This window comes from Balaenoptera physalus (genome assembly GCF_965194825.1).
Source record: "Balaenoptera physalus genome assembly, chromosome: 11".
Classification (NCBI taxonomy): domain Eukaryota; kingdom Metazoa; phylum Chordata; class Mammalia; order Artiodactyla; family Balaenopteridae; genus Balaenoptera; species Balaenoptera physalus.
Genome location: NC_138896.1, coordinates 97,395,049 through 97,422,675, shown reverse-complemented (window position 1 = coordinate 97,422,675; position 27,627 = coordinate 97,395,049). Strand labels below are relative to the sequence as shown.

General features: G+C 39.7%; 1 protein-coding gene across 7 annotated transcripts in view; it reads right to left on the bottom strand.

Moving 5' to 3' along the window:
• Positions 1-27,627, bottom strand: part of CNTN4 (contactin 4) — a 928,656-nt gene that overhangs the window by 461,148 nt on the left and 439,881 nt on the right. For all 7 annotated transcript variants that reach the window (XM_082412135.1, XM_082412132.1, XM_082412131.1 and 4 more), the window contains one exon: positions 18,537-18,678. In XM_082412135.1, coding sequence (XP_082268261.1) covers positions 18,537-18,591 — 55 coding nt within the window. In that variant the 5' untranslated portion in view covers positions 18,592-18,678. The remainder of the gene's footprint in view (positions 1-18,536; positions 18,679-27,627) is intronic.

Below are 27,627 nucleotides of genomic sequence, written 5' to 3'. Positions count from 1 at the left end.
GTTCCCTCTATGCTAACTTTCTGGAGAGTTTTTATCATAAATGAGTGTTGAATTTTGTCAAAAGCTTTTTCTGCATCTATTGAGATGATCATATGGTTTTTCTTCTTCAGTTTGTTAATATGGTGTATCACATTGATTGGCATATATTGAAGAATCCTTGCATCCCTGGGATAAATCCTACTTGATCATGGTGTATGATCCTTTTAATGTGTTGTTGTGTTCTGTTTGCTGGTATTTTTTTGAGGATTTTTGCATCTATATTCATGAGTGATATTGGTCTGTAATTTTCTTTTTTTGTAGTATCTTTGTCTGGTTTTGGTATCAGGGTGATGGTGGCCTCATAGAATGAGTTTGGGAGGGCTCCTTCCTCTGCAATTTTTTGAAAGAGTTTGAGAAGGATGGGTGTTAGCTCTTCTCTAAATGTTTGATAGAATTCACCTGTGAAGCCATCTGGTCCTGGACTTTTGTTTGTTGGAAGATTTTTAATCACAGTTTCAATTCCATTACTTGTGACTGGTCTGTTCATATTTTCCATTTCTTCCTGGTTCAGTCCTGGAAGGTTATACCTTTCTAAGAATTTGTCCATTTCTTCCAGGTTGTCCATTTTATTGGCATAGAGTTGCCTGTAGTAGTCTCTTAGGATGCTTTGTATTTCTGCGGTGTCTGTTGTAACTTCTCCTTTTTCATTTCTAATTGTATTGATTTGAGTCCTATTCCTCTTTTTCTTGATGAGTCTGGTTAATGGTTTATCAGTTTTGCTTATCTTCTCAAAGAACCAGCTTTTAGTTTTATTGATCTTTGCTATTGTTTTCTTGGTTTCTATTTCATTTATTTCTGCTCTGATCTTTATGATTTCTTTCCTTCTGCTAACTTTGGGGTATTTTTGTTCTTCTTTCTCTAGTTCCTTTAGATGTAAGGTTAGATTGTTTATTTGAGATTTTTCTTGTTTCTTGAGTTAGGCTTGTATAGCTATAAACTTCCCTCTTAGAACTGCTTTCGCTGCATCCCATAGGTTTTGGATCGTCGTGTTTGCATTGTCATTTGTCTCTAGGTATTTTCTGATTACCTGTTTGATTTCTTCAGTGATCTCTTGGTTATTTAGTAACGTATTGTTTAGCCTCCATGTGTTTGTGTTTTTTACATTTGTTTCCCTGTAATTCATTTCTATTCTCATAGTGTTGTGGTCAGAAAAGATGCTTGATATGATTTCAATTTTCTTAAATTTACCGAGGCTTGATTTGTGACTCAAGATGTGATCTATCCTGGAGAATGTTCTGTGCGCACTTGAGAAAAAAATGTAATCTGCTGTTTTTGGATGGAATGTCCTATAAATATCAATTAAATCTACCTGGTCTATTGTGTCTTTTAAAGCTTGTGTTTCCTTATTTATTTTTATTTTGGATGATCTGTCCATTCACGTTAAGTGAGGTGTTAAAGTCTCCCACTATTATTGTGTTACTGTCGATTTCCTCTTTTATAGCTGTCAGCAGTTGCCTTATGTATTGTGGTGCTCCTATGTTGGGTGCATATATATTCATAATTGTTATATCTTCTTCTTGGATTGATCCCTTGATCATTATGCAGTGTCCTTCCTTGTCTCTTGTAACATTCTTTATTTTAAAGTCTATTTTTTCTGATATGAGTACTGCTACTGCAGCTTTCTTTTGATTTCCATTTGCATGGAATATCTTTTTCCATCCCCTTACTTTCAGTCTGAATGTGTCCCTAGGTCTGAAGTGGGTCTCTTGTAAACAGCATATATATGGGTCTTGTTTTTGTATCCATTCAGCAAGCCTGTGACTTTTGGTTGGAGCATTTAATCCATTCACGTTTAAGGTAATTATCGATATGTATTTCCTATGGCCATTTTCTTAATTGTTTTGGGTTTGTTTTTGTAGGTCCTTTTCTTCCCTGGTGTTTTCCACTTAGAGAAGTTCCTTTAGCTTTTGTTGTAGAGCTGGTTTGGTGGTGCTGAATTCTCTTAGCTTTTGCTTGTCTGTAAAGCTTTTGATTTCTCCATCAAATCTTAATGAGATCCTTGCCTGGTAGAGTAATCTTGTTTGTAGGTTCTTCCCTTTCATCACTTTAAGTATGTCATGCCACTCCCTTCTGGCTTGTAGAGTTTCTGTTGAGAAATCAGCTGTTAACCTTATGGGAGTTCCCTTTTATGTTATTTGTCATTTTTCCCTTGTTGCTTTCAATAATTTTTCTTTGTCTTCAATTTTTGCCAATTTGATTACTATGTGTCTCGGTGTGTTTCTCCTTGGCTTTATCCTGTATGGGACTCTCTGCGCTTCCTGGACTTGGGTGGCTATTTCCTTTCCCATGTTAGGGAAGTTTTCGACTATAATCTCTTCAAATATTTTCTCTGGTCCTTTCTCTCTCTCTTCTCCTTCTGGGATCCCTATAAAGCGAATGTTATTGCATTTAATGTTGTCCCAGAGGTCTCTTAGGCTGTCTTCATTTCTTTTCATTCTTTTTTCTTTATTCTGTTCCGCAGCAGTGAATTCCACCATTTTGTATTCCAGGTCACTTATCTGTTCCTCTGCTTCAGTTATTCTGCTATTGATTCCTTCTAGTATAGTTTCCATTTCAGTTATTGTATTGTTCATCTCTGTTTGTTTGTTCTTCAATTCTTCTAGGTCTTGGTTAAACATTTCTTCCTTCTTCTCGATCTTTGTCTCCATTTTTTTTCCGAGGTCCTGTGTCATCTGCACTATCATTATTCTGAATTCTTTTTCTGGAAGGTTGCCTATGTCCACTTCATTTAGTTGTTTTTCTGGGGTTTTATTTTGTTCCTTCATCTGGTACATAGCCCTCTGCCTTTTCATCTTGTCTATCTTTCTGTGAATGTGGTTTTTGTTCCACAGGCTGCAGGACTGTAGTTCTTCTTGCTTCTGCTGTCTGCCCTCTGGTGGATGAGGCTATCTAAGAGGCTTGTGCAAGTTTCCTGATGGGAGGGACTGGTGGTGGGTAGAGCTGGCTGTTGCTTTGGTGTGCAGAGCTCAGTAAAACTTTCATCGCTTCACTGCTGATGGGTGGGGCTGGGTTCCCTCCCTGCTGGTTGTTTGGCCTGAGGCGACCCAACACTGGAGCCTACCCGGGGGCTCTTTGGTGGGGCTAACTCTGGGAGGGCTCACACCAAGGAGTACTTCTCAGAACTTCTGCTGCCAGTGTCTGTGTCCCCAAGGTGAGCCACAGACACACTCCGCATCTGCAGGAGACCCTCCAACACTAGCAGGTAGGTCTGGTTCAATCTCTCCTGGGGTCACTGCTCCTTCCCCTGCGTCCCAATGAGCACACTACTTTGTGTGTGCCCTCCAAGAGTGGAGTCTCTGTTTCACCCAGTCCTGTCGAAGTCCTGCCATCAAATCCCACTAGCCTTCAAAGTCTGATTCTGTAGATATTCCTCCTCCCGTTGCTGGACCCTCAGGTTGGGAAGCCTGACATGGGGCTCAGAACCTTCACTCCAGTGGGTGGACTTCTGTGGTATAAGTGTTCTCCAGTCTGTGAGACGCCCACCCTGCAGTTATGGGATTTGATTTTACTGTGGTTGTGCCCCTCCTACCATCTCATTGTGGCTTCTCCTTTGTCTTTGGATGCGGGTTATGTTTTTTGGTGAGTTCCAGTGTCTTCCTGTCGATGACTGACCAGCAGCTAGTTGTGATTCTGGTGTTTTCACAAGAGGGAGTGAGAGCACGTCCTTCTACTCCACCATCTTGGTTCAGGGCCCCCCTTCCTCATCTTGAATGCTACTGAATAAAGCAAGTCTTTGAAATCATAAGGGAAACACAAGGAATACAGAGCACCAACTTCAAACTTGACTCTATTTCCAGTTAGATAAATATTATTTTAAAACCAAGTTTTTGTGCAAATATCACACCACTGGGGAGACAAGCAGTCCCAAAGAGGGTGTCTAAGAACTCTGCCTAAGAGAAACAAGAGGAGAGGGGAGAATTCACTTTTACTTGACAATTTTTATTTTACAAAGATCACTTGTGTGCAACTCCTATTTGCCAGTCTTAGCAGAAGTTCATAACTTTTCAGTGAAATTCTACAGAGAATATCACATCAAGTTCTGGCAAAAACTGTTGACCCAGACAAATACTGCTGCATTTTTATTATTTACTCTTTTGCTCAGAGATGGGAATTTATTTTGGTTTTGCTTTGTTCTTTGAATTATTGTAATTCCCATGGGGGGGGGTGGTATTTTTTTCTGTCGATAAGACTTTGTTAGAGAATTTCACCCTTTCCTTTAAAGGAAGCACAGAAGATAGCATATACAAAGTGCATACTGCATCTGCATATATGAATATATTAGCCTAGTGAGTTTTAAACAAATAAATTAAAACTTTACTCATTTCAACACAGAGGGAGGTGAACAGCTGGGAGTTTGACGGAGTGTTTAAAGACAATTTCATTAGCTTTACATCTGTATCCTAAGCTAAGATATAATTAGACTGAGAAAGTAAAGGAAGGCAGGAGGGAGGAAGATAGAACAGAGCAGGAGTAGGTCAGAGGGAGAGATAATGACTATTACCCCAGGGGGTGGAGAAAAAACAAAGAGACCATTTGAAGGGATATAAAATGTGGGGAGCTGGGGGAAACATACCTCCTGGGAGAGAAAGCAGGATCACTACACTGTGGCTGCATGCAAAATATAAAGCAATTTTGGTAGGTAACATCTACACATTTTAATATAGTTTTCTCCAGAGTAACGGGTCAACCAATAACTAGGGAGGAAGATGATGAAGGGCTAAACTGCACAGACACTGGGGGAGGGACAGAAAGGTTGAGTTCCTGCTCAGGAGACGACCTACAAAAAGAAGAGTGTTGCTCCAGAAGGTCTGCTAAGGTCTGAGGCTGGTGTTGACCAGGTGAGAGTAGGAGTGAGATACCCGGTATTGGTGAAGCCATTCCTGCATGATCTTCAGCCACTATGATTTAGCTGCGCCTCTATAATGCAGAAATGATTATATTAGCCATCTTAGGCCCAATATAATTTATATAATGTATTTAGAGGATTTAGAGGAGACCAGTGGACAGTAATTATTGCTGTTATTATTATTATCATCATCATCATCAGTAATGAATAAGTTGCCCAGGACTCTAAGTAATGTTTCAATGGTAAGAAATGTGAACCATCAGGTAAAATAATAATTATTAATAGTTAATAAAATATTAGATGGGTGATATAGTATTCTCTATTTCAAAAATTCTCTAATTCAAATATTAGCATACAGCCCGAGAGAGTGGGTATATATACAGTAATAAAATGCTTATAAGCATTTGTATCTATATGGCTATAGAGAGAACAAGATACAGATTTATTCTTAGAATAATATAATTACGTAAGAGAAATGGTCATCAATCCTGCCTTCTTTTCCTTCCCTATCTACAAAGGAGGTTGTGACCTGCCCCCTTCTTAGTCAACTTCACAACAAAATTAAACAGTATCACTTTTGACCTTTCCTCCACAGTTTTATTCATGATAGGCCAGATTTTGGCATTCTCTCCTTCTCTCTCACTCCCACTGTTCTCTTCCCTCTTTATTTATACTATGTAATTCAGGATCCACTGGAATCTACGAAGTAGACATAAGTACATCGCTTGTATTGGGACTCAGTGGTAAAGGGGGAAGAAGGTTATGGCCATTTTATTGTTATTACACCCTGATTACAGGCCAGCCACTGTGCTAAGTATTTTACATCTAATTTCTCAGAGAATTAAGCAATTTTTTCTATTTCATACATTTAGTAACTACACTTAGAGAAAGGTTTTGAACCCAGATTTATCTCAGCCCCAGGATCACGGTGCTTTCCACTACAGGTTGTACCAAGGAAATAGCTTCTGATATTTTAACATTATGGTTCATTGAGAAGAATAGTGTATTTTGCCTAGATTTCTCACTTAAATCTGGATTTAAGTTCAAGATTTAAAATCAAGATTATAAGCTCCTTAAACCATGGACTAAACCACAAATAACTTTGTATGCCCAACATCTATCACCACATAGCATGTAATAGATGCTTAGTAAATAACAAAATAAGTGAATAAATTAGTAAAGAATGTGTAAGTATTTTCAAAGAAATAAAAAGTTCTAACTTTAATAATCTCTTCTCAAAATTTATTTGCTGCTGTATCAAAAGTCTATAGGGGATTATTAGGCAACCTACCAAAAATCACCATCTCCAGTGGGGAAACAGTTGACAAAGGCAATCAAAAGCTTTTGTCCTAAACACCTCTAATAATAAAATTCCATGTCCATTTACATAAATAGACTTTAGACATGTTGTGACATAATAACAAGAAAACAATTATCAAGTCGAAATCAGAAAAAGTTATTATTATTGTGAGAAAAGTAAATCAAACCTTCTCAATTTAACCCTTGCTCTGAAAGTCATTAGCCATGTGAACTTGGGAAAAGGAATTAATCTTTTTGTTCACTGGTTTTCAAATCTGCCCAAGTAGAGACAGATTGGATGAGAGCACAACTTTGACAGCCTGTGAATCTCTGACTGTGGAAGTAACGTATTTGCTGCAAGGGATTGCTATGTTAACCACTGGCCTAGCCTTCAAAGTTCCTTAGAAAAGAGTAATGCTTTCTTCTGTAGTATCTCAGGTTGATCGTAAGTTGTTTGTTTTGACATTTGTTTCCACATCAACAAGCAGAATACGTTTCTAGCTGTGTTAATTCCTTTCTGGTGTAGATGTCATCTAAGTGGAAGCACTATAGCTGAAACGAGGGAGTTTATATTGATTTTTGTTTCCTTTTACTTAACTAGTTCAAGCAACGTATGCATTACAACCTTCATACCTTTCAAATAATAGATATGATATCATGTTTCCCTCAGGCACTCTTAATCCAGGCAACTGCCTTCCCTTTTTGTATCAAAAGTATTTTCAAGACTTTGGTCTGGGACATAACCCTCTGATGGGGTGTGTGGTAATCACATAGTCAATACTATGGGTTTTTAATTTTGGCCCCCAGGGTGTTTGGTACAGACAGGCAGGAAATGAAAAGATGTTCTGCTCCCTACAGATGCTGATATGGGACAAAATTGAAAATCGGTGAAGTGGTGAAGTCAGTGCACATCCTGACTCCTCAAGATCCCTCTCACAGAACAGAAGCTCTCCTTCCTTCTCGCTTCCAGAGGGATCCAATATGACACCTCAGGTGAGTTGAAGTCAGAGGGTTCACGCTGCCAGGGAGGTTTGTCCCTCATTCTTTTTCACTTATTGCGGTAGCTGCCCTTTGGAAGTGGAAGAGACACGAGGGGCTGGACTTTGAGAAACGTGGACTCGGATTATGCCACTAATTATCTGTGTGTCCTTGGTCAATGCAGTCAATTTGTCTTTAAGATAAGGTATAGGTTTATAATCCCGTGAATCATGTCTGAGGGAAGTTGGCTCCAGTAACCCTGACTTCCTGACAGCAAGACAGGCTCTCTCAGGAGGTAGTAACACTTGTGTTAGTTTTGTTTCTCAGAAGACTTACTTTTTGTTGAGATATAGTTCACACAGTATATAACTCACCCTCTTAAAATGTACAATTAAGTGGTGCCCTGGTTTGAATGTTTGCGTCCCTCCAAATTCTGTCTTGAAAACTCATGCCTTATGTGATATGATATGATGGTATTAGGAGGTGGGGTCTTTGACAGGTGATTTGGTCCTGAAGACAGAGCCCACGCGAATGGGATCAGTGCCTTTATAAAATAGACTCCAGAGATCCCTTGCCTCTTCCACCAAATGAGGACACAAAGAGAAGTGGGCAATCTGCGCGAAGTCTTTGATCAGAAACTGATCAAGCTGACATCTTGATCTTGGACTTCCAGCCTCCAGAACTATGAACTGCTGTTTACAAGCCACCCAGTCTGTGGTATTTTGTTATAGCAGCCTGAACAGACTAAGACAAGTAGTTTTTAGTATATCCATAAGGTTGTTAAGCCATCATCATTAGATAATTCCAGAATATTGTACCACCCTAAAAGAAAACCCATATCCACTAAAAATCACACCCTAAACCCTCCTAAGTTCTGCTCTGGTTCACTCTGTCTTTATGGATTTACCTATTCTGGACATTTCATATAAATAGGTTCATAGAATATGTGGCTTTACTCACTTGGTATAATATTTTCAAGGTTTATCCATGTTGTAATATCAGTACTCCATTCCTTTTTATGGCTGAATAATATTCCACTGCATGGGCATATGGCATTTTGTTTTTCCATTCATCAACTGATGGAAATTTGGGTTGTTCCCACTTTCTGGCTATTGTGAATAATCATGCTATGAATATTTGTGTATAAATTACTTCTGTTTTTGTTGATGCAATTTGCAAGCTCTCTGGAAATACTTTTTAAAAAATCCTCTGGTCTTCACTGTTTCACTGTTTTTGCTAGATATAAGATGGTGATTCTTTCCGCTATGAAGGCATCTTTGAGGCCCTGTGGTAGAAAAGGGCACAGTACTTGGAGTATGAAGACATAGATTTGAATACTGGCTCTGTTGATTTCTAGATGTTTGACCTTGAACAAGTTCCATAGCCTCTCACAGTCTAATTTCCAAGACTATAATTTTAGAGAGGATTAGTGATGCCTGACCTCCAGGGTTGTTAAGAAGGTTAAACAAGAAGGGAATGGAAAAGCACATAGTAGATCCACAAAAGATGTTAGTTAAATTTATTCTTTCATTTATATACTATTTATTGACTGCCTGCTCTGTGCCATGTACTATCCCATATGCCTCTTAAAACCAATGAATAAAACAAATATTCCTACATTTATAAAGTTTAAAGTCTGCAAGGGGAAGCATTTACCCTATTCTTCGAATCAGCAACTTAGTGAATTTACATTTTATACCTCTCCCATCTACACTTATCCCCAGTCAACTTCCCTTTGGGGCTACTAGCCAGGGTTTCTACTTCTACAAAGACAAGAAAAGGAGGGAATTATTCTCAGGTACAGTTATAGGTTAAGAATTAGTAGGTTAGTTCCTCTATCTTCAATGGCACTGCTATCCAACAGAAATATAATGTGAGGCACATATGTAGTTTTAAATTTTCTAGTACCTACATTAAAAGGAAGTAAAAACAAACTGGCAAAATAAATATGTTTTATTTAACCCAACATATTCATTTCAACATAATTGATATAAAAATTACCAATGAGCTATTTTATATTCCTTCTTTGTAGTAGGTTTCCCACATCCAAGGGCAGAAGTGCAGACACAGAAAAGAAAGCAATGTGAGCATGGACACAGACAAGAGAGTGATGTATCTAATACGAGCCAAAGAAGGCCAAAGACTGCTGCCACAGCCAGAAGGTAGAAAGGAGAAAGGAAGGATTCTTCCCTAGAGTCTTCAGAGGGAGCGTGACCCTGCCAACATCTTGCTTTCAGACTTCTAGCCTAAGAATACTGAGAGGATACATTTCTGTTGTTTTAACCCACTCACGTTAGCGGTAATCTGTCACAACAGCCCTAGGAAACTACTACAGATTCTGATAACTCAGTTTGGACTGGCCATACTTCAAGGGCGCAATAGCCACATATGGCTAATTTGAGCACAATATTAAAGTCTTTAGAGGAGAAGTCCTCTGTGCTCATTTTCCAAAACCTTGCTTTAGAAATGAGAACCTTTGAGATAAGTCTTAATTGAGATCTGAAGGGGTGAGCCCTCTGCCTTAGAATCATTTCTTTCTGAAACAAAATAATCTGTTACCTTTCTTAAGGCAAAGGATTCTTGATTACTCTAAAAAGACAAAACATCCCAGCAATCCACTAGGGGTTTTGCAAAATAAGAAAACTATTTTTCTTTTATCTCTCTGAGCACAGAACTCACACTTTATTGTTCACCAAAATGATGAGTAATTGTACTCTAGCTGTAGGCTCAGGAGACATTCCTCCTTTATTTTCTGCTCTCCAAAGATGCTGCAACGTAATTCTATTTCCCTTTAAAATTAAGGAATAACATCTTTTTTTTGCGTTCATTACATCACAAAACAGAGAAAGAGCACAGGCCAATATCATACCTGTTAGTGGTTCACAGGCAAGGAAATAATAAGGCTCAGCAGAAAAATTAAATCATTTCAAAACTCAGGACACCTCTTCAACATAAAAAGCCCTTCCTGGGGCTTCCCTGGTGGCGCAGTGGTTGGGAGTCTGCCTGCCAATGCAGGGGACACGGGTTTGAGCCCTGGTCTGGGAGGATCCCGCGTGCCGCGGAGCGGCTGGGCCCGTGAGCCACAGTTGCTGAGCCTGCGCGTCTGGAGCCTGTGCTCCGCAACAAAGAGAGACCTTGAGGGTGAGAGGCCCGCGCACCGCGATGAGGAGCGGCCCCCGCTTGCCACGGCTGGAGAGAGCCCTCGCACAGAAACGAAGACCCAACACAGCCATAAATAAATAAATAAATAAAATTAAAAAAAAAAAAAAAAAAAAAAAAAAAAAGCCCTTCCTTTGTATCGTCAGGTATTCAATAAATTGCCCTGAAAGCCAGACTGACTTGAGTAAAAAGGCAGCATATGTACCGGGGGAAGAGTAAACCACTGGGTTATGAATCAGAAAGCCTAGGTTCCAGCTGATGCCATTGATGTCAGGAATATAACCTTGGGCAGATCCCTGACCACTCAGATTCTCATATGTAAAATTGGAATAATGACAATTTCTGCCTGACTTGCCTCTCAAGACCGTTTACTATGACTCTCAAGCTTTTTGGAAGTATCAGTCTCCTGGAGGGGGAACGTGAACTCAGCTCCAGAGATTATGATTCTGTAGGTCTGGCCTGGGGCCCCGGAACCTGCATTTCTGATAAGTTACCAGCTGATGCTGCTCATCCACGGACTACATTCTGAGAACCACTGGTTTGTAGTATTTTACAAGATGCTAAGCCCCATGAGGACAGGTACTGTGTGTCAATAGATGTCATAGCATAACTGTTAGAGGCCCTGGCTTTTGAGCTGGATAGGCCTGTATGAGCAGGGCCTGTATGAGCTCTAATTCCTTGGGCAGGTCATATAACCCCTTATTATCTAGGAAATGGGTTGTTCTGAGGTTAAATGGGATATTGCACTCAAGAATGTGATACTACATCTGGCACAGAAATGTTCAATAGACGTTTACTCTTAATGTTATTATTGTGCCTGTCTCTAGCCCTAACAGATTTGTTAAACAGACTGTTCAGCAAATATTTTATAGACTAACAAGTGCTAAACACATTAAGGGCATTATTAGGGTGGTGTGGGGCTACATCCTCATCAAACTCTGTTCTTGCTACAGATGAAATACATGGTTAACATCACCAATGGGAGTCTGGGAGGAGAGAAGAATGGAAAGGAGTCTGCTCGAGCCCACTCCAACACATGCATTAGGGTCTTCTATGTGCTCCTTTCTTTATCTTAGTTGTTTTGTGTTTTTTTAGCAAAATGCATTTTAAAAATCTTCCGTCATTTTGAACCACAGGATCCTTCTCGTTTTAGAACCCTTAACTCTGCAACTTGATAAATTTCTAGGAGGCCCATCATAGATACCTCCCCAGCTTTTTCCCAGTGCCAGGCCCCCAGATAGTTGGCTCCACTGGCACCTGCCCCAGGGACCTTGTTGCCAGGAGGCAGACCCTAAAAGTTGTGGCTGCTAAACATGCATATGGATGCCTCCTGGCTTGTTGCTGCTGGTGGTGATGATGGTGATGATGATGGTGACGATGATGATGGTGATGATGACGATGATGGTGGTGGTGGTGGTGGTGATATTAACAGCAACTAACACTTATTTCATGTTACTAAGCCAGACATCTTCCTAAGTGCTCTACACATATAAATAAGTTTAATCAATTTAGGTATTTATTTTTCAGAGAAGCTTATCATTATTATTATATCCCTATTTTATAGATGAGGTCACATCTATAAAGGTGGGGGAAGGGAAACAAAGGTGCAATGAACTCTGCTTCAACCACTGAAGAAGAGCGAGACACCCGTGTGCTAAGAAGCTGATAGTGGTGGCATCAGCACCAGCAGCAGTGCAAAGAGGACAGAGATGATCTTTCACTTAGAGCTAAACTACATTGTTAGAGAGAAGCACAATCCTAGCACTGGCAGGTCCTCTAATACGGGCTAAATGACTCAATGAATGACAGTTCACACTCAGTGTTGCTTGCAAGGATCAGACACTGCACTAAGTCCAAAGAACATATACATGATCTCAATCCTCATAAACACCCCAATAAACACTTATTTTGTCCATTTTATACGTGGGGAAAAAAAAGCAACCCAAGACTTAGGGAGATAAAATAGCTTCATCACACAGCTGATAAGTGGCAGATCTGTCTATTTCATTTCAAAACCCATGCTCTTAACTTCCAGGTCCACTTCATCTCCAGGTGGTGTTTCTGGTTTGGTAGGAGATGCCACGGCTATTCCTTCACCTGCCCTCCACCTCTGAGGCAGTATCATTGATCCCACATTTCAACCAAGCATTATCACATTAGCTGATATTAAATGCATACAATGTTTGGATTTTTCACTTGTCTGTTTTTCTCCCCTCTTCCTAATTTATTCCATTCAACAGAGTTCAATCTTTTTTTTTTTTAAATACATGTCCCAGACTCTATCAGCAAGGGAGTTTTAGTTAGAGTTAAGACAACCAGCCTGGCTGAGCATGTCTAATGAAGCCATTAATGATTTTGCTTCAGGAGAGGTCTTAAATTGACTATTTCTAATAACTTTTGGTTTGTATCACTGCTACTATATGTCCATGCCGGTGGGGATATAAAATTGCTGCAGTTTCTTTATTTACCTCAACATCTTTATTACTGATTAATATTTTCCCATCATGAAATGTATTTAAGTACTTAAATTGATATTCAAAAGGAGTTTTCCATTTGCTGTTTATTATTTTTTGGGTATATTTCTCCCTATTCTTTTCCTGAATTTTCTTCACTGGAGTCACTGCTTTTTAATCTAGTTATTAGCTTTCTTCTTGCTAAATCTTTCTACTACCTTGGCTTCATTTCATGGCCATGGTTTTGAGACAGCACAGAGAAACAGGAAATCCATTCTTTGGCTGCAGTCAGCATGACTGTAAATGCACTGGCCAGCCAGTTTCTTAGAAAGAGAGACAATAAAATAAAAGTTCAGTACAGAACTAGGCTTTGCAGTAACTGTGTGAAAACTGACATTTACTCAACTCTCTTTTGATCTTAATTGAACACTTGTTACTTTTGCAAAAACAGGCAGTACTAGGTTTAATATCTGTCTGGAATTGTGAATTATGTGAGAGCTGTCTGTTCTTCTATTTATTCTGGGGAAACATATGAGAGTCTTGAGAAGTGAAATACTGTTCCTGGCTGCTGCGCTGTGAGGCCAAGCTTTGAAACTCGCTTCTGTGTTCTCTGCATACTGGTGGGGCTATATGGGCCTGATGGTGGGGAGCGGGGGGATGTTTCAGGGCAGGTCCTGAGCTTTGCAGGAATGTTTGATTAAGGGGTAACTCGATAAGATTGTGCTTATCGAGTTCTACTATCAACATCAACAAATACTGGAGGTTCCTACTGTACATGCGCGTTCTCTGACCCTAGAATAAGACAAAACCATCTACGGCCTACATTAGTCTTAGTGATAAGACACTTCCTGAGCCTAAAATGCCTTCTGAGGACCACTGGGCAGTGTCTCCACATGCTCTGATTGCAGGTGATGGCCCCTGGTTTGCATTTCTTACTGCCATAGATTCAAGCTACACCCCTGTGATTAACTATTCAACCCAGGCCTCCTCCTTGCTCCAGTTTTGAGAACACTCACTAATCCCAGAATACGCCTCACGTGAATGACACAGGACCCTTTCTGCCCTGCCCACCCCAGATGCAGCTGTAACAGCAGCAGAAATTTTGTGAACAGATCAACAAAATGCTTACATTTGGAGAGGATGCACTTTCTCAAAAAGAAATAACTGCTGAAGTTGGTAAACCGCACCACAGAGACGGGAATAAATTTAGCCTCTCTGAAACCAACATCAACTGAGACTACATCAAACATATATTTTTTTCACCCATTCACAGAGGGTTTTTAAATGTCTTCACACCTCTTGTTCCATATGAACATATGGACCAGCCATTTTATTCTTTTTCTCAAATCTGTCAATGTGAACAGAATCAGTAACACAAGTAAGGCGGAGGATCTGTGGGAAATTTCATATTAGATAAATGCAGTTTCAGGCTTAGCTGTAACCCTTCAGCATATATATCTGCCTTTCAAATCATGTGTTTAGCTAGAACTATACTTTCTTAGAGTTAGAAAGGACTTTAAGGGACCATCTGTTCAACACCCTCATTGTACAGAGGTGTAAACTGAATCCCAGAGAGGCAAAAACAACTTTCCCAGCAGCTGGCTAATAATAAAACTAGTAAATAGTAAAGCAAGTAAAAGACTAAAACTACCTGGCTGCAGGACCTGGATAATACCTCCAGGCGTATCCATGTAGAGGCAGGCGTGCGTGTACTCACATAAGTACTGACACGCATGTACACATATGGATCCACAGCCCAGTCAACACCTCAATAATCTCCGTCAAAACCATGTTTTCTGTCTGGTTTCATCCTAATTACTGATATGACCAATACTGGGCTGCTTTTCTGCTACTAATTGGCGTGTGCATGTTTTTGGTTTGGATTCCCCCAAAAGCAGAGCCTGAGAGAAGGACCTGGAAACAGTTTATTTGGAAGATAATTGCAGGAAGTAGGAGTGAGAAGGAGAAGGTAGAAGAGGGTACTGTGGGCAACGGGGCTCCAGTCTTGCTGGGGACCTCAAAGGAACCGTGTAGAATGTGCCTAGGTGTTCTCCTTCTAAATGACAGGCCCTGAGACCTTTATCTACTGATTCTCATGCCCCATTGTGTGAGGACTGCACTGAAGAAGAGAGTTAGGTTCTCATAGTTCCCCTTGCTTGTGACTTTAGAGAAAGGCTTGAGAAACAAAAATACAAAACAGGGACAGTTAACCCAGCCGTGGTTGAAAGCAGAAATGGGTGAGGGGATTGGGAGATTGGGATTGACATATATAAACTAATATGTATAAAATAGATAACTAATAAGAACCTGCTGTATAAAAAAATAAAAACAAAACAAACAAACAAAAAAATGGGCGAGGGGGTGCTGCACCAAGAACAACTGATACACAGTTCAAGGCACAATAACCACTTTTAATACTTCATATATTTCAATCTAATTTAAACAACACAGTTGTATGTATTAGCCTCAGAGGTGGCTGGTTCACTGCCTTAACATGAAAGGGACTACAGCATGCCTTGTGTCCAGAGTACAGCTTGAAATTGGAGACTGGGTCTCTCTCTCCTTTCTGGTCAGTAGGCGGCATTTGTTCATTTGACATATGTTTATTTATTTAGTGAATGGCACTATGCACTAGGCATTTTGAAGATGCTGGGCATATAGCAGTGAACTAACAAGATAGAAATGCCTGCCTTAACAAAGCTTCAGTCTGGTCAGGAAAGACATTTAGCATAAAGACAAAACTTATAGTTATTCATATATTGATAAGAACTCTGAAGAAAAACAAGAAGAGGGGTATAAAATGTTGGTGAAAAGAATTATTGCTATTTTATTTTATTTTATTTATTTACTGTGGTCAATAAAAGCCTTACCAATTAGGTGGCATTTGAGCACAGATCCAAAGAAGGTTAGAGAGCAACTGATGGGAACATACAGGGCAACAGCATTATTGGAAAAAGTCAGTAGAAAGATCCTAAGGTCTACTTACTTGGCACTGTGTCTAATAACAAATAAAAACTGAGTGCTTGAAACAGACTTCGCAACCTTGTGGGCTAGGAACAGCCTCTCCCCGGAAGACCACTTTGATTTGTTTCATACAGCCTTTTAATTTTTATTTTAAAATTAATTTGAGTTAGTTGGCAATGTTAAATAATTAGGAGATTTATTCATAAAAACTCAAAAAACTGGGAGACCTGGCATATAGGACCAGAGCGGTGCACTGGTTGGTACTTTAATGGGACATGTTTGGTCCAGTTTTCTGGAGTCACCAGCCTTCCCTCTTGTCAGCAGGAGTCACTATTCCTTTAAGAATGTTTCATTGATTTGTTAGCTTCCTTGCTCTTCTAGGTAGTTGGGTTATGTGTTCCCTGTTACTGTGTTCATCAGTAGTCTTTTCTGTTTTTTAATTACTGTCAGAGACTGAGTCTAGCTTTGGTAAGACAGAACATTTCCATTGTACCATAAATTACCAATCAATTCCTTAAATAATTAGCAGACCTTTCAAGGTGCATCCCTTGCAGGAGGAACCTGTTTATATATTTGGATCTTCTATCTTATTTAGGGAATAAGATCAGGAAAAAGCATATTTGAGATTCACTAATTATGAAAAACATAATAGACATAAATTATTTTCCTTGCCAAAAACTCACCAAGAAATACATGACTAAGGAAGTATAGAAAAGGAAAAGAATGAACAGTTAAAGAAATCTGTTCAAAATTCAGAGTGTCGAATGCTATGTAAATTAATAAAATCAAGACAAATAGCAAGAAAACAAAAACATTAATTAAAGCTTGACTTTATTTACACTGAAGGAGGCATATGGTAAGGGGATATTAATGCCATGTAAACCAGTTCACAAAAAAGACTCACCAAAAAATCAATATACTGATTTCCTTCAAAAAACTAAGTGAATAAAAAAGACACAGATACACATCTTGGGTGAAAATTCCGAGTTTTTCAAAACACCACTGAGGAGATTAATGGCTTCCTTGATTTTCAACCCTTTAATTTCTGATATCTACTCAGCACAGTGAGTTACATAAACACATTGCTTTGGTCAAACACTGAGAAATCGATTCATTATGTTATGCTTTAGAGAATATGTTTCTCCCAGAGTCAGGAGAAGTTAGAGCCAGACTATCTCAGTTGAGGACTTTGGGGAGGGTCAAGGGTCATGAAAAGACTGGAGAAAAGGAAATGAGGCACAGAGCCTGAGGCACTGGCTTGGGGAGGGGGCGGAGATAAAGCTCCTGACCAGATGAGGGAGAAAAGTAATAGTTCTAAAAGAGACAGCTAGATGCCAACAGGTCCATGATCAGGGAATGGCGAGGATGCTGTGAACCTAACTAAGGCAAGAAGTTTAGGATTTGAAGGTAGGGCATTCTAAAGTTTGTAAGTGGATGGGGGTTTACATTTAGAAAAACGCAGGAAGAATGAAAACCAAAATTTAAAGAGTACGTTTGCAACCGTTTACTGGACAAATTGACAAGATAGCCACAAGGCTGTAGAGTGTGCTGGTCAAAACGATGGAATCTGGAGTTAGTCAGCTTCGGGTTGGAACCTTATTTTCTCTACCACCTCCTGGCTTGGTGACCTTGGGTGAGTTTCTTAACTTCTTAATGCTTCAGTAATAATATTAATAATAATAGCGACACAAGTAAAAATAAAGAGTAAATACTTCCTAGTGATCATGAGACAATGAAATAAAAGTACACGGAGGGCTTAGCACAGTGCTGGCATGAGTCAGGGATCCATACATGTAAGCACTACCGTTACCACCTTTAATTACTCAACAATTGCACATAATCTGCCGTATCAAGCTGTCGGTCAATATAGCTATAGAACGCAGCTAATAGACTTCTGTGTCTGTCTTGCTTAGGAGTATATTCACAGATATTAACACAGAGCTGCCTCTTTGTAAAATACTCAATAACATTATTTGAATGAATGCATGAATCAATGTCATGATGATCCAAAAGTCATTTTTTGTTCTATGTTGTAAAAACACAGATATATTCCAGGTGTCCCTCTTGGACTTGACACTCTGAATAAGAAAGCAGGTGAACTAGACTCATTTCAAAAAGACCTGGAAAGACACCCACCATCCCAACCTGGAAACCAACTCTCAGTGCATGCTGGACTTAGGCAGCGTCAACACTGTGTTATGTATGTCAGCTGGCAGGCTCCTATCTTCCAGAAAACCAAGGAAGTAATAAATAGCATGTTTGAACTTTTTAAAGCCCTTGTCTAGCGGGTGACCATGAAAGTATGGTAAAAGCCTTGTGTCTATGCTTTCCGGCTCCTGCTAAGCTATAGGTGTATTGACATGAAAAAGAAAGTATCAAAAGACGGAGTGATAGCAACAAAGATATTGAAAGAGTCACCCAGATAAACTTCCATCCAATGACATCAAAGTAGGCAATACTCTAGACTATATTATCAGTTTTATTGCCCAATATCTCTGTGCAATTGAGCACTGGAATGAGCACAAATAACAACTTTCAAACTAAATAATGGCTCAAAAAACTCTAAAAGGACCAGAGAGACAGGTGAAACATCAATGTCTAGCTTTGGATACACCACCATGAAAAGAGGCACTAAAAGACTATCAGGAGAGAGTATTCAGAAGTGTCAGCAAACGCTAGTCATAGTAGCGTGCACTCTTACGATTTTATCACTGCCATCTAAAGTGAAGGCCCACTTTTGAATTAGTGTAAAATACAGTGGCATTTTTAAATCAAAAAGTTTTAAAATGACACTCTACCTGCAAGGCACAACATGAATGACTGCAGCACCAGCAGTTCCCATGGCAACCTCATCTTCAGTTTCTGAGGTCAAAGGAGTTTCAAGTCCAATAACAGGTGAATAAAATAGCTGTTTCTTTTAAGTTGTATTCAACCTTTAATCTGTGGGAGAGAAGAGACATTACAATGAGATTTGAGAATACTTCTCCTTGTGCTCTCTGCAAATTTATCTTTACTTGAGTACAAATAAAAATGACTTCTGGAAAACTACTATTGAAGAAGAGAAAGAATGTTAAATTTTGAATATGAAGCAAATAAGGCTCCTTTCCTGCTTCCTAATAAGACGTGGGCAGAGACTGAAGCTGGTAGGTCCCTGTGGCTACTGAGTACAGGTAAGAACAGCTTCTGATTAGATGTGAACCAACCCTTTCCAGTCCCTTAGTTTCCAGGCCCTGTTCTTATTTATTTTCCAATTAATAATACACCCAAAATAGTGAATACAGAAGAAATGCCACTGAACAAAATAGGGCTAGCATTGGTGGACTTTAATGAGAAATTCTGAAGTCTTAGCATGGAGTTACATGTATGAAAAATCATAACTACCCCATCAATTCAAACATTTTTTTCCCCCAATGCTCCACGTTTCATCCCCAAAATGCAACAGAAATGTGCAGCTCCAGTGCCTACAGAGAAAAATCCTACTAACTATGAGGAGCTGTCTACTAGGTTCTTTTGGACAAATCCAGAGCATGAGTAAGAACAGTCATTCTTCCGTTAGCCAGGAATCTTAAAACAGGAGAACTCTGTGGTGAAGAGAGGCTGCTTGTTCTGTGTACGATGTACAAAGCAGGTAAGTGGATGGGTGAAGCAGGCGGCATTCACGGGCCCTTGGGAGGGCAAGGGCACACCCTGTCTGAAGGGGCAGGTACCCACCCCCCCCAGCTCATGCTGATGGCTAACGTGTGGGGCATAGACCTAGAGTTGCAGGAGCACTTACAACTTTTCAAAGAAAAGTTGAAAATATTATTGTATTTTGAAAATCTCTCAAGTTTTAAATGTTGGAAACCACTTCAAAAGATTATTTTAAAACATTGAGGGAGCAAACACCACCAAATTGCCTTCAGGGGCCACAGTTTTGCAACATGACCTCGGTAAAACAGAACTCACGCTGTGCTTGGCTTGCTCTCATCCACTCATCCCTTCTCCCATCCATCCTGTGAGCCAGCCACGGATTTATGCATCTGTGGAGTGCCTTTTGCTTGCCAGACACTAGTGAGGCACCGGACTTGCCAAAATGGAGATTCCAGCTGTATGTAGCCGTAAGAATCTCCTACTCCAGTGGGGTCAGTTACCTGCAGTTTCGTAAAACTGCAACACAACATGCCATTTTGAAGGAAGGAGGACAGTTTCTGGACTTCATAAAGGAGATGAGCTCCTACTGGTGTTTGAAAGATGAGAAGGATGCTTCTTCCTATTCATCGTTTAACCAAATAAGGGAGAAATCCAGGAAAGCAGAAGACACACTCTGTTTACAGCTTGGGCGGTAACCAGTTGCCAGGTCCTGGTTATGCACCCCACCCCGCCTCTCTCCCAAGGTTGTTTCAAAAGAAACTTCCTGGTTAAGTAAATGAAACCTCTTTGAAAACCACACAGCACCATATGAATGCTAGATATGATTATTATTGTAGCCCGGATATTTTTTAAGCTGATGATAACCTGGGTCTTCTCCTCTCACTGCCACTTACCAGGAAAACACTGAGCGAACACAGGTTTACATGAGAGCATGGATCAACATGGACTAATATGAGCTCCTCAATCAAGGGCTCTTAGCATTAATTGATGCCACGTGGTCACTCAGAAGCCTTTATGTTTACCATGAAGCTAAGAGAAAGTGAAGAACCATCATTAGAGAACTCGTCTTTCTTTTGTGCCCTTTAATAGCTCAGTTTCTGATAAAGCCAGACTAGATACGTTGTGAAGACAAAAGGGACTCTTTCTTAACTTCTCATGTGCTGATGTGGCTGAAAAGTGGGCCGTGTCTCTAACTGGATATGTTCAGATACTCTTCTGACATGCATGGTGATTAGGCCATTTTAGATAAACAGGATGTGCTGATCAATGAAAACTATTAATGTCTTTAGCAAATGATCAGGGTATTAATAATTAATTTTGCGACGGAAATGTCATCTCAGACCAGCGGATTGATCTACATTGTTAAGCAGTTTCTTGAAGCAATTAAAATTAGCTTAGAAAATGTATCCAATTACACCATAAAGATTGAATTCAAGATAGGATGCTATTTACAGTGTGTGTTCTGTTAAGAGCTGTAGATTTTTAAGGATGAACTATTTCAAGAACCCGACTGGCGTTTATTTACATCCAGGTAGGTAAGGCTCACCTTCACTAATCAGAAATAATGGGGTCATTGATGGTAATTCGTCTGGTGGGCAGTCGTAACCAGAGCACAGGGTTTTCTGAAGGGAGCTGAAGATTCATGAATCTCATGTGGGACTGTGGTGCAGGATACAAAGTTTCATAATTTCAGTTTTTCTGCCAGAACCAGAAAGCAAGCTGTGGGATGAGGCGAGAGTTATGGCAGTAATAGATCTCCCCTGCAGCCTGGAGCTCTCTCTGGTTTACCCTAAGATGGCTGTAGGAAAAGGTAGTGTACTCAGCACTAACTGTGGGACCCTGACCAAGAATTAGACTCGTAAATCCTGGGGAGGGGGCCACACAATGAAACAGGACTGGGTTGCTTTCTCTGGCTGAGCCAGAAGGACATGAATAATTGAGAATCCCACAGTTTATCTGTACACATTGCTCCACACAGCAAAACTCCTCCAGCCTCCAACACTTCAAACAATTCTTATATAGCAAGAGTCATGCTAAAGTACTCAGTCTAAAGTGTGTAAGGCAAATCATGATGCAGTTCTTCCATAAACATCTTGGTTTCCAAGAATCTACATGCAGGCAGGGTCTCATCATATAATGACTGCTTTTAGCACTTTGCTAAATTAAAATTCTGCTGGTATCCAAATGCTCTAATTCAGCTCAACAAATAAGCAGGTGTGCTTACTGGGGGCAGGGACAGTGCTAGGGGGTGGAGGGGCAGAGGTGATGTAGGTGAGAGCCCTGTCCTCAAGGAGCTCACTGCCTACTTGGCGAGAAAGGCGATTAAACCAGGCATTATATTTCAGTGGGATTCACATAATGAGTCTATTAAGGACAAGGTGCTAAGGATGCTGAAGGAACATCACCTAACTGAGCCAGGGGGTGGGGTAGGGCAGGGGCTTCAAGAATGCTCTGCAAAGGGGCTAACAGTTTGAACTGTGTCTTAAAGGATAAATAAGAGGGAGGAAGGAAATTCTAAGCCAAGTGACAAGGGCAACTGACAGGCATGAGAATTTAGAGAGAATCTTCAAGTTACTGCAACACAAGAAAATGGAAGAAGCACAATGGGCGAACTCACAGGTGTGCTCTAATCTTGGCCCTACATTCTCCAGCTGTGTGGCTCATCTGTAAAATAACAATACCCATCATCCAGGCTTACTGTAAGGATTAGTGAGAGGGTATGGAAGGCACCAAGGTCAGGGCCTTGACACTTAGTAGCCACCCTTGCTAAACATAGTACAGCACTGCCTAAGCCAGGTACCTGATCCCCAAACAGCCTTGAATGTATATTAAAGAGTTTGGACCTGAATCTGAAGACTAAGAGAGGGTGAAAATGACTTTAAACATGGGGAAGTTCTGAATAAACTTGGTTTCCCTGTATGGGGATCTGCTTTACATGCAATCCCCAGAAGCAGAGAATAACTATTTTCCCCGTTGCTTGTCTCCTCTGCTCAACAGGTGAACTCAATTACTAAGTATACTCTAAGTATACTTCCAATATTCAACACATTTTTCAAAACCTCATGGCAGTAAGACAGAGTGGGAAAACACTGGATTTGGAATTAAGCGAATTGAGTTCTTTCTTCCTGGTTTTGCCACCAATTATCAATTTTGGGGAAGCCACAACCTTTGTAAACATATTTGCTTATCTATAGTTTGGGACTCATACCATGAGCCCTATCTTTCTCACACGTGTGTTGTAAGATTTAACTGACCTATGTTTTGAAAGTGAATATCAATTATTCTTATTGTGTAAATTCTAATTCAAATCCCCTCCGAGATTTTAAACTTTACAAAGGTAGTAATATTTGTTTTTTCGTAGGTATTTAAGAGGCTCATGGAGAATTACATGGCACAGAGCAGGCAGTCAATAAATAGTATGTAAATGAAAGAATAAATTTAACATCTTTCATGGATCTACTGTGTACTTTTACATTCCCTTCTTTTTTAAAAAAATTTATTTATTTATTTTTGGCTGTGTTGGGTGTTCGTTTCTGTGCCAGGGCTTTCTCTAGTTGCGGCAAGCAGGGGCCACTCTTCATCGCGGTGCACGGGCCTCTCGCTATCGCAGCCTCTCTTGTTGGGAGCACAGGCTCCAGATGCGCAGGCTCAGTAGTTGTGGCTCACGGGCCTAGTTGCTCCGCGGCATGTGGGATCTTCCCAGACCGGGGCTCGAACCCGTGTCCCCTGCATTGGCAGGCAGATTCTCAACCACTGCGCCACCAGGGAAGCCCTACATTCCCTTCTTATTTAACCTTCATCACAACCCTGGAGGTCAGGTATCACTAATCCTGTTTAAAATTATAATCTTGGAAATTAGACTATGAATGGAACTTGTTCAAGGTCAAACATCTAGAAATCATCAGAGCCAGTATTCAAATCTAGGTCTTCATACTTCAAGTGCTGTGCTCTTTTCTACCACAGCAACAGAAACGTAAATAAAGCAATGTGTCTTTAAAGGGGTGCCATAAAGTTCTGGTGGTAACCTTTCTCACTCTGCGTTTCATGTTGCCCTTCTGCAGAATAGAAGCCAGATACCAGGGAGCAGAGGTACAGAATCTGCACAATATTCATAATGCAAAGTAGAGCATGGGTTTCAGAGCTGAGAACTTGTCAGAAGACTGCATTTCACTAGTGTGAATTCAGAACTTCTTGTGAGAGCACAGCTGGGAATGCTTCTTTTCCTCTAAACGTAAGAACAACAGGAACATTTGTTTTCTTCCTAATTATTATTTAGGATGCAGCCATTCTTAAGGCAAGAATTTTAAAAAGGATCATCCACAGCTCCCAGTGTATAGTTGAGCATTTTCTAACTCTACAATTAACTAATAAGCGGTGCAGTCAATCATAATGGCGAGGAAGCAGTGAGCAGAACTGAAAGCAGGAGACACATCCAGCTTCCTCAGAAAGCAACCTGTCAATCATTTCAAGGGAAAGTGGCATATAGTCAAATCTTAATATTCAGTCAGTCAACAAATATTTATTGAGTGCTCATTATACAAATGGTAATATGCAGAATGCAAAGAGTCAAGGTCAAGGCCTCTGCCCACAAAAGGATGACAACTCAGCTGGGTAGAAAAGATTACTGACTATATAACTTAGTTTATATGCCAACTTAGGGGTACAAAATAATCTATACTTTCTATCCTTATGGTATCTGGTCTACAGGTTCTTCTTGGATAATGAAAATTCATATCAATCAAACTAGCTTAATAGATTTTCTCCTTGTACCAGCTTTTTACTCTTCTACAAGAAACATATTTCCATGTCTATTTCCTTGAGGTCTTCCCTACTTCAGTGGAGACTGAAATCAGCAGTCTGCCAGGAATGTGAAAAAAATGTGTGTTGCTTGGTTTCTCTTTGGATTGCTTGTCCCTAGCATCTGAAAGTATTAAGAGGACGGTGTAAAGAAGATATAAAAGGGACTGGATAATACGTTTGGAAAACTGCACTTATTAACCAACAGGTAGGCACGCATGAGATGGAATTCCTTATGTAGATGGTACCCAGCTACTCAGTGGCTGATTGGGACTCTATTTCCATCATAAGATCACATTTCAGAGGACTTTGAGGACAGAGGGTCAGCTAAATGGGAACAATTATCCCCATAAAACAATTATCCCCAAAAAAGCCTTTTAAAAGTCTTTCTAGGCAAAATGGTGTCTGCCACTTGTGGCAATTCTAACCAGAAATATGATGATTACATTAAGACACACTCTGGCATAAAAGCCAGCTAGCCAACATCTTATCAACTCAGTCACTGAAGGATATCTTTTAGACATTCTGAGAGCCAAAAGAATTCTACAAACTATTTATGAAAAATCCCATATTAAAGTTTCTTAGAACATATACGCACTACCACTTTCTCAACAGATTTTCTCCTTATAAAACCTTATTCTCCTTTGATGTTAGACCTTTACACTTTGCTACTCAGGAGACCATCTTAAAAACAAGAACTGAAGTCACTGCAATAATCAAAGTGTGTTATTTCAAAAGATCACTGGATTGAGATTCAGAACAACTGGGTTCCTAGCTCAGTGCTGTTATTTACTTGCTGGGCAAGTTTCTTTACCAATAAAAGCAGTCTGGATCAGACTGTTTCTAAAAATCGTTTAAGTCCTGTTGCATCATTACATCAGAAACACGGTGTGTATTCAAAAGATTTAATTCAATAAATGAACGGTGGTCACTCTGCCTTTGTCATCACCAATTAGACATCTCACAATTTCTCAGATGACATCATCTTCTCAAGCGTCAAAGTTGTCTGAGATACACTGCTTTTAAGTTCTATGTATGGTGCTGTTACTGCAATGTAATCCCAGGCCACAAATACATATTCACCATTCATAGTCTCCACCAGGTAATCACTTACTGAACTACTTTCTAAAGCTGTATTTAATTTTTACTTTTATTAAAGTAATACATAAACATAGCTTAAATACCTACTCCTACTCCCCTCAGAGAACTGCTTCCCAAGGAAAACAGGTTGCCTTTCTGATATGTACCGCAATCTTCACAAAAAAAAATGCTTATACTACTATATCTTGATTTGGGGGTCTTATGTATTATTAGTTTCTTTTATGGATGACAATAATTCAGCTTTCTCATATAATCACTCCCAATGACAGACACACATACACAACACACACACAAACGTCTGGTTCCACTGTTGTCCAAATTTAGTTACATCATTTAATTTGGTTAATAATTTTTCAACTGAGTCCCAGAGTAAACTGCTTATGCTTCCTTTCTGTAATAGTTGGGTTTTTTAAGACTTAATAATTTCCTCTTTATTTGCTTAGGTTTCTAAGTATATATTACAGATTCATTCTAAACATTCTATCATATCTAATGCTTTCATTATGTTCAAACACACCTTGTAGCCCATCAGCTTTAATAAATACTTATTTAGGACATGTAGATACTGAACACTTCTACATTTCAGTTGAAAAACAAACAGATATGGTTTGTGTTCTAGCATCTTTTAGATGAAAACAGAAAAGCCTTGCATTCAAAGATATAATTAAATACATTATGCAATTATTCATATATGAAACTTACATATTTGTGAGTTTCCAATACAACATATGTAATTAAAAAGCAACATAAAAGGATATGTGATTAAACTATTAAACAACGTTGGAGGCAATGTAATGGTAGAATGTAATATGAAATAACAGAGGAGATGATAAATAATAGATATTCCTTACGAAGCACTTATTATATAGTAGTCCCTTATTAAGTATTAACACATATAATCTTTAAAACAACCCTTTAAGTAGACAACAATATCATTTGAAAGGTTAAGTACGTTATCTTTAGTTAGAGCTGAGAAGTAATGGAGATAGGACATAAACTCTGAATATTTTCCCCAGAAATTTACTGAAGTATATTTTACATACACTGATAGGCATTCTTTATAGTGTAAAGTTTAATGAGATTTCAAAACTTTATGTAGTCATATCACTACTATACCACCAAGATGTAGAATATTTCCATCACCCTAGAAAGCAACCCTAAAAGTTTAACTTCAGAGTATAGATGTTTATCCATTCTCCTGAAATTCTCCCAAATAGTTATAACACAGGCTTATTAACTGTAGTACGTGTAAGATACATGTTTTTTTCTTCCTCTTATTTAGACTGCTTCTCTGACACTTCATCTTCCCTTTAGAATATCATTCCCATATTAGTACACTCTCAGTACAACAGAAATGAGAACAAAATTAGATCATAGCAGAAGACAGGAAAAGACACGGTACCTCCATGGCCCCTTCCCAGGGAAAGCAATGCTAATTGAGCATGGCAGCTTCTCCCACTTAGCCCAAGGGCAGTCCCAGAATCTTTTCCAGGTAGGATTTCAAGCAGGCACAACAAAATCAATACGGTTTGTAAGTAACATAAAAACTTCTTTGCCTTCCCTATGGTGGTTGAAAACATCAGCTTTAGAATCACACAAGCCAGCTTTAAATCCCAGCTCTACCATTTAGTTGTTGACCTTGGGCAAGTCATTTAACCTAGGTTAGCCTTACTTTTCTCTTCAGCAAAGTGACGGTGATGATTCAGGGCTGTTGAAAGGAATATAAGAGAACATCTCCTTAGTTGGATTCTGCTAAAAAAGTTGAGCATGGCTTTGAGAAGGTAAACTTGTCGGGAAAAGAAGATGGACAGTCAGTGGAAGCACCTGGCTTCAGGAGACACATGGATGCAGGAAGCTCGCTGTGACAAAGGGGAAAAACCCATGACCCACTGCATTCCCACCCGAGCATCAGAGCAGAGTGCGTGGAGGAACCTGGGGAAATTGCAGGGGGCGGAAATGACATTTCCCAGAGACGCCAGTCTTAGTCTTGCTTTCTGGGTAATGGGAAGTAAACTTTGCAAACTTTCTTAAGGCTGCTACCAACAGAGCAGGAAAGAAGCGTTCTTAGCAATCATCTCACGTTTGTTTTCCTTCTGCCCACTGGTGTGCTGCAGAGTGCCAATTCTGCTAAACTCCCAAATAAATCACTGGTAATGAAGCATGTTGCACATACAGACAGCAACAGGCATTTTTTAATCACCTAAACCAAAGAAGAGCTAAAGGTAAGCACAAAACACTCTAATACCTAATATATTAGCTGTCAGATTTAAAGTGGAAAGAACCGTGTGACTTTCAGAGCTTTTACTTGGATGCACTTAGTGGGGAAGTAAAGCTACCAGTATATTCATCACTATGCACAGC